The 8,348-nt window shown below is 31.4% G+C and overlaps 1 protein-coding gene across 1 annotated transcript; it reads right to left on the bottom strand.

The window, feature by feature from the left end:
* Positions 1 to 3,462: 3,462 nt before the first annotated feature.
* Positions 3,463 to 7,977, bottom strand: LOC124838890 (potassium transporter 10-like). The gene is made up of 9 exons (XM_047314603.2): positions 7,708 to 7,977; positions 6,937 to 7,095; positions 6,520 to 6,745; positions 6,147 to 6,392; positions 5,911 to 5,961; positions 5,501 to 5,761; positions 5,233 to 5,400; positions 4,815 to 5,069; positions 3,463 to 4,724 (listed from the first exon to the last, which is right to left on the bottom strand). The coding sequence occupies exons 2-9, from the start codon at positions 7,057 to 7,059 to the stop codon at positions 3,679 to 3,681; spliced, it is 2,376 nt and encodes a 791-aa protein (XP_047170559.1). The 5' UTR covers positions 7,060 to 7,095; positions 7,708 to 7,977; the 3' UTR covers positions 3,463 to 3,678.
* Between the last annotated feature and the right edge of the window lie 371 nt (positions 7,978 to 8,348).

Here is an 8,348-nt window from a genome sequence, read left to right as displayed (position 1 = left end):
TTTAAAAATAAGAATACGTCTGATAACGTCTATGTATTTAGCTTTTTAATAAAAATAAAAATATGAGTACAATTAAAAAATGAAAGATTAATTTTAAGACAACTTTATCAGAGGTATTAGTTAGACATCTTACCTTAATAGACAATTATCAATGTAATTCAAAATTTCATTCCATGCTTTTAAGACAATAGAGGAAGAATTTAAGGATTTTGTATTCGTAATGAAAAACATATTTACATTGCTTATATTTTTAATTATAAGCAATGTAAATATCAATGACTTGGTATGTATATAGATATCAGTGATATCCTATTATTTTCAATTAAATATGAAGATGAATATGATTATGTACCTATCTATCTCGTTCTAATATTCATTCCTATACTCATTCTTATTTAAATTATAAAATACGCACAATTTATTATATATATATATATATATATATATATATATATATATATATATATTCTGTATAATTTGTTTTTCTTTTTATTGTTTAGGTTGTGTTATATCCACAAAATTTATTAACATTTCGAAGATATTTTTTTCTTATCAAAACTTTTGTATGATTATGTTTAAATGATGTATTATTAATTATAGTCAATTAAATAGTTGTTATGTATTACATTTGAATATTTCTATATCTTTTTAATATTTGTATATTGTTTGTTTTATTCATATTAAAATGTTTGACTCTTAATTAAGTGTTCAATCATATAAGCTTTTTATTTAATAAATAATACAAAAAACTTGTTTTTTAATTTTCTTTTTCTTATATATTATAAAACCACATGTAAAAGAAAAAAAACGGTGAAACTTTAAGAAAATATTAATATGGACATTAATTTTATAAATTTTCAAGACAATAAAGAAAACGAGTAAAAAAATAAAAAATAAACCAGGCTTTTATAATCTCAGTAAAATATTCTCATAAAAAATTAATGTAAAAAGTAAATTAAAAAAAGGTTTAGGAAATTAATTAAAAGGAAAAAAAAAAGCTCCGTCTTTACATCAAAATATTTGTATAAATAGAAATGAAAAAATAACCTGACACCTTTATGTCATTTGAAGTTATAAGTCAAATCAAAGGAATAATACGTCATCTTACACATATACGCGTTTTGACCTTAACTTCAATGTTTTTTCTTTTTTTCACATTGGATAATTCGTCACTTTCTTTCTTTTCTTTTGTCCTTAGACATTGGATGTTTGTGGCAATGGAGTAGATGAACACCCCATTTTAAAAAATGTGTATACCGATGGATAATAAATTAATTTTTAAGAAAAAAATTGATTTTATACTTTTCAAATTTAAAAACTATTTAAATTATATCTCATATTATGTACCTTTATAAAAAGACTAATTCATAAATTTTATATTTTAGATTCAAATTAATCCTAAAAAGTAATTTAGTATTAATTTTTTTTTTCAAAATTGTCTCAAAAATATAATGATGGAATATAACTATCACATTTGTAACAGTGAGATGTTAAATCGGAATTTTAAATAAAGTGAAAATTTTGTCAACTTATATATTTAAAGATTAAAATAATCATTTTTCCAAAGAAATACTGACATAAAAATTGTTCCGCCGTGTTTGTTTCTCTCGTGTCTCCTATCAATGCATACAGTTTTAGTACAAAGAAACAATAATTTCGGTATTATAGGTAAAGATTAATTTATTTGTTGCTTCAGAAATCAGGTAAAAGAACCACATGATTAAATTTTTAAATTTCACATTTTGAATTGAAAAATAATCAAATTGGAGATTTTACTTATTTCATGCAAAGGGAGGAATATTTTAGAGTGAGAACTTATCTAAAGCTTCTATATCACAATTTATAAGTGTTTGTTTTAAAGAATAATATTTAAGATGATTTGGGAGGACGGATTGAAATTATTTTTCGTGTTCGTTTGAATGAATTTGAGAAAATGGACGAGAGGGGATTTGCGGAATGATAAGCTTATTTCATCTTTGCTGATGGAAAGAGATTTGCGGTAATTTTATGTGAAAAACTTATTTTAATCTTTTATTATCATTTAAAATAAGGTATGTGATTTTATGTTTTAATAGTTTTTCACTCATTTACTTTGTGTTGCATGTAGTATATGATTTAGAAGCATGGAAAAAGAAAAGCATGAAAAAATAAGGGACAGGAAGAACTAAACGTGTAAAATTCGAAAGAGAAAAATGATGAAGTTTAGTAAAAGAAAAAGTTTGCATATGACACCAGAAGTAGAAGGAACAAAGGATTTAGGCTTTTTTTTCTCTTTTTAATATTCAAGAGGTAGAAATTATCCTTATATAACTCAACTTAGTTACTTGAATAATAATTATAATAATAATAATAATAATAATAATAAATAATAATAATATATTTTTTTCATGTTAAAAATTAATTTTATTTTTTTCTCTTTTTATAATAATTTTTAGTATTAACAATTACAATTTTATATTACTTTTATTACTAAGGGTATTTTTGTAATTTTTAATTTCTATCAATTAAATAACTTTTTTTTTATCTATCACATCAATCAAATTCTACACTAATTCTCACACACTTTACTTTCAAATCCACTATCACTTACTTCTAAATCCACACAAAAAAAACAACAAAAAATTTACCCTCAAATCCCCTCAAACTCATCCACTCACTCTTTCCAAATTTTCTCCCCAAAAGTGAACACACCCTAAACAATATTAATGCTTTGGTTTAATTGAATTGACTTTGTTCTTGCTTCTCAAAAATTAGATTGAGTGGGGAACCATGAATTAGATTGTTTAGGATAGTTGCATTACATAATTCATATCCATAGCTTGTTGTGACATTCTTACAAACATCTTGTGTGCATTTTGTTTTACACATTTTTACTCTATTTTGCTTGGTTTTAAAGGTCAAGGTAAGTTCTATATCATTCATTCCTGCATTATAGATATTCATATTACATCCATGGGTGTTACAATTCAATTTTAGACGTTGAATCATTACGTTACACCTTTCACTTGAGTTGTCAAATCAATAAATATTTTTCTTATTTTTATTACAAAATTGATATACCTTTTAGAAATTCAAGTATTAAATAGAAATAAAATTTTTAAAAATACATAAAAATAAAAAATTATAAGTTTAATATCTTTAAAATTTTAAATTAATATTGATATCAAATTATTTATATGAATTAGACTCTTTTGTTGGTGTAGAACTGGATAGAAGATTAATTACATCTCAATAACCTAAACATCATTTGATAGAAGAAAGAATAATGATTGACATAAAGTGTAACAACCTAGTGCTAGAAGAGTTGAACAACTTAGTGTAGCATTGAGAATATCAAATGAATAATGAATTTCAGATTTCTAAGAAACCACCCAAAGTCATTCTTTAGAAGACATTCTCTATTGAATGATACATACCACAAGGGATCGTTGATATAGCAGCTACACAAAACAGTGACTAAAATGACAGTCACAAAATGATAATAAATCTCACTCATTTTTGGGCCAATAGGAACAACTCTTGTGTGAGAGCAATATTTACAAACTCAATCAACCAAAGAGCCTCTCAATAGTACTAAAACAATTTTACGTTTATTATTTATTTTAACATGGTTTTGATTGACTGTGCCATAAACTATGCTCATACAAGAATTACCAAGAGAAGGGTAGTAGGGAGAGGCTATACATAGAAAACCTGACCAACATTCAAGAGACTCTCATGAGGAACATTGAAGATCACACTATTTTCTCTGCATATCTTCCTGAGAAATGCATATATATAATCCACAGCTATTTTCTTGTAGAATCTTGAATCCCTGCTAGCCCTCACAACTGTGTTTCCCAGTATGTGAACCACCCCAGCATCTCTGCAACTGTTCAAAAACTCAACTTCATCAACCTCAGTTTGGTTGCTCACATGACCAGAGGACCTAACAGTAGCATTCAACTGTGATGGAGAAGTAACTGACACTATAGAATCCAAAGAAGAAACTGTTGGATCCATATTCGTTGATGATGTGATTGCATTATTGTTCAGTAGTAGACCTTCTCTTGATCTCTCAGTTTGCTGTTCATATAAACTGTAGTCATCTGAATCCGAGCATCCCTCCATCATAGACTCCAACTTAACAAACACAAAAAGGTTGTGGAAAAGCTTTTTCTCAAAGTCCTCATCTTTCTTGTGCAAATCTTTGTATCCGTACCTCGCAACGCACCGAAACATGTGGAAGTTCTTTGGTCCAATCCGCTTCACAAGGAACCTTTCATCTTCTGGGACAGTGTAGACAGGAAGATACTTCACACATACGAAAACAACAACAGAATGAATAGCTGGTAGGTTTGTGATGAAGTGAGAAAATATATGGGGTACTCCACTTGCAAGTTCTGTGTATACCAGCCCTATTCCTGGGACACGAACAAGTCCTAAACTTGGTCCAAGTCCAAGAATCCATGCCATTGACACCTTACTGTGCATTTCAAACTCGTACCGTTTCACTGTGCCATAATGCCATACATACATGATCAGAAGAAATGCTCCAGCAATTGCAAGGGGAGCCCATCCACCTTGGTCAATTTTGAAGAGTACTGCAGAGAAGTATGTGCATTCCACTATCAGTGATAAGCCAGTGAACACCACAACCAGAATCCAATGGCAGCGCCACACCAATATCATGATTAAAATCATAAGCAGCGTTGTAACCAGCATCACTAGCACAACTGCAGTACCTGCAATTACAATGTGGGGACTTACAGTTTTGACAAAAGAAAGGTGAAAATTTATGCTTCACAACATTCAACAAAGGAATAACAACTTACCATATGCATTTCCAATTTGACTCTGATTTTTAAACCCTGCTGTAACAGCAATGCATAGAATCATAAGGATCCAATTTATGTCTGGAATGTATATCTGGCCAAGGAACTTCTTTGATGTATGTACAACTTTTATTCTTGGGAAACAGCCATGTGCATTGGCTTGCTTGATAATTGAGAAGGTTGCGGATATTGTGGCCTGGCTTGCAACTATAGCTGCTGCTGTTGCAACAACAAATACTGGCCAGTATATTTTGTCTGCAGAATTAAGGATAATCAATACCTAAAATTCATTAAAGACTCCTTAATTAAAGAAAGAACTTCCAGCAAGAGGTTTGTCTTAAGAATGTAACAGCATGGCTGTTGATCATATTCTGAACTTCTATCAAAATAAAATAAAAATGTGAGAAATATAGCAAACCTGGAATAGAACGATAAAACGCATCATTTGAATGATCCAAGTTATGCATAAGGTATGCAGCTTGTCCAGAGTAGGCTAAAAGAAGGCAAGGAAAGACTAGGAGAGTAAAAGCAATCTGTACAGAAGAGACTGGAAAGTGGGCTAGGTCTGCAAAAAGAGCCTCTGTCCCTGAAATAAATCATCACAGATAACCAAGCTCAAGTAACATAATTAACAATTCTGAAATGAAAGGAGGAAATCAACAGTTATATATAAAAGGTGAAGATACCAGTTATGCTGAGCAAAATTCCACCAAGGGAAGTCCAACCATCTTTACCTCCTCGTTTTAGATAGCGGTATATATACACTGGTGAAAAAGCTTTTAGAACACTGCTGTCATATTTACAGATGTTGAAGATGCCTATGCCTCCAATTAGGAGAAACCAAAGAAGGACAACCGGAGCAAAGAGCCAACCAACTCTATCTGTACCGTAATGTTGCATGCTGAATAACCCAACTAGTATAACAACAGCAACCAATACCACTACTTCTGCAACTCAGGAAAAAACGAGAAAAAAAAATATTTTCAAGACCAAGAACATAGAATGGTTGAATTTGAAACTCTAATGCTTAACACATATAATGGTAGATAGAAGCAGAAGAAAAATGCAATGTTACATTACAGGTGTAGGACCGTACCGTTGCTCAAATCTGCGTGATTTACCTTGATGCCACCAACCGCAGATAAAACTGCAACAAAAGATTTTGTAATGAATATCTGGAACTCACTGAAGGGATATTCAAGATGATATACTAAAGCAGAAAATAAAGTGTACTGAAGCTGAATCATTTTATCTGCAGCCTTATGCAATACATCATCATACATATAAAGAGGTAGACCACTTCATGAAATCAATTTCTGACACAATGCATACCAGATATAGCTGGGGTAAGAATTCCATCTCCAATCACCATGCAAGTACCAACGAGGGCCAGAATAAGAATGATATCTTTAATATAAGGTTGCTCCTCTAACCATCTCTTGGTTTTTGCAGCAAATGACTTTTCACGGATGGTAGATCGACTATATGTTGTTAGCTCTTCATCCGTACGATGCTGGTTGGGAATGGTTCTAATATTTGCATGTCGACAGAGCAAAGAATAAAGGGCCAATGTTCCACCTGCTCCATAGATATCCAACAGTATTAACAGATACACATGTTCATGTCATACGTTGAAATACTAGTATTCTTAGCTGTTTCCTTAGTCCAACCATAAAAATTCTAATTACCAAAATCAAACAAATACCTTGACCATTGTCATTCGCTCGTAATACAATAAGAACATATTTGACCAGCGGCACCAGGGTAAGAGAGTATATAATCAAAGAAAGAGCTCCAATCACATCCTCCTGGTTGTCAATTCCATGAGGAAATGTATTATAGAAAACGTATAAGGGGGAAGTGCCCAAATCTCCATACACTACTCCAAGACTCTGATATGCAAGCCGCAGAAGCAACAGTGTAGAAAATTTCTGAACAAATCAAACCAATAACATCATGAAATTATACACCAAATTCTATAGCTAGAATAATATCTTTTTAAATGTACAAGGTGGTTAGGAGTTTGATTTTTGTCAGCCTAATTCTGATAAATTGCAGTCTCCTAAGTAAAGAAAACTGAATCCATCAAAAGAAATCATGTCAAGAGGGATTTGCATCGTACTTTTTCTCTGTACATGTTTTTGAGCTTTTCAGCTTCTTCATCCATCGGCTGGTCAATCCTCTGTTCCAAAACCCACATACCGCCTCTGCTATCACCTTCTTCACCAAACTCAGTTGAAGCCATTTATGCTCACTTCAATAACTTCCTCTGTTACTCTATCTTTGAAACGAAACATCAAATAGTTAGTCATCTAAACAAACACTCACAAACAAAAGTTGAAAGTAAACTATGATGAAATCCATGCCCACTAAAACTAACGATCCAAACTAACCTATAAAATTTAGAAAAGCAAGCAAATTTGGCTATTTCAATGAGTGGTTCCATCACCATCAATCCCATCTTTGAAAGCAAAAAAAATTACAGACCCAATTACTATCAACATATAATCTGCATCCGCCTAGCCTTCACAAACCAAAGCAAACCATATTCAAACCAACTACAGACATGAGAAGAATAAAACTAACAGCGCCAAAAAAGACAAAATTCAGAGGCGGTTAAGTGTTCTTGGTGCTATTCTCATTAGAATTGTGGTTTCACGAAATATGTAGAGTAAAAGTTTGTATTAAGGATTAACAGATATGCCAAAAACACCAGCATCTGAGTTTGGTCCCCGGTTGGGCCAAAATCATACAATTATTCAAATTAGTCAAGGCAAAACTTTTAGCTGAAAACATTCTTAATCAGATATGATTATAAAATTTTCAACTCAAATCATAATAATCTCAAATTTAAAATTGAAAACTTCAAGAATTGGTGAAAACCAATCCTCACCTCCCCTCTGTCATAAAAACCTGGTACTTGTCACCCTCAAACTGTATTCAGCAGAAGCAGTATTAGCCTCAGATTGGTGTCAGCCACAGAACCAAAGAGCAAGCTCAGATTCATCAGGTATCCAACACAAGATACTTTCAGGTCGAGAGGAAGAGAAAACCAAAAGGGTAACGTTAAGGCTGAACACTGTCAGTGTCCCACAACAGACAAAAAATCACAGACCAGGAGAGAGAAACTACAAGATACAGTACAGCCACTTGTTTTTGTTTCTTGGATTGTTCCTTTATATTAATTGAATGCATATGCATCACTATTTTTGTGGTAATCTTATTCCCCATATGAAAAATGACATGGAAGGGATAACTTCGATTCCAACCTGGTTTTATCATGAGTGATGCAATGACCAAGAACAATAAATTAACGTTGTCTGATGAGTGTTGCGCCATGTAAACGATATATATGGTTATTTTTCCAAGTGTTTCTTTCAATTGAATAGGCTGATTAATAAAATTATAAAAGGAGAAACGTTCCTATAAGATCACTGGAATAATATTAAAAATTAATACCCATTTATGATTTCTTAATTTGACTTTAGTAGATTCGGTACTCAAATACAAAATCAGAAAAATTAAATTACATAA

The sequence above is a fragment of the Vigna umbellata genome, chromosome 2, assembly GCF_029865625.1.
Source record: "Vigna umbellata cultivar VRB3 chromosome 2, Vumbellata_1.0, whole genome shotgun sequence".
Taxonomy (NCBI): domain Eukaryota; kingdom Viridiplantae; phylum Streptophyta; class Magnoliopsida; order Fabales; family Fabaceae; genus Vigna; species Vigna umbellata.
This window is presented reverse-complemented; position numbering and strand designations above follow the sequence as displayed.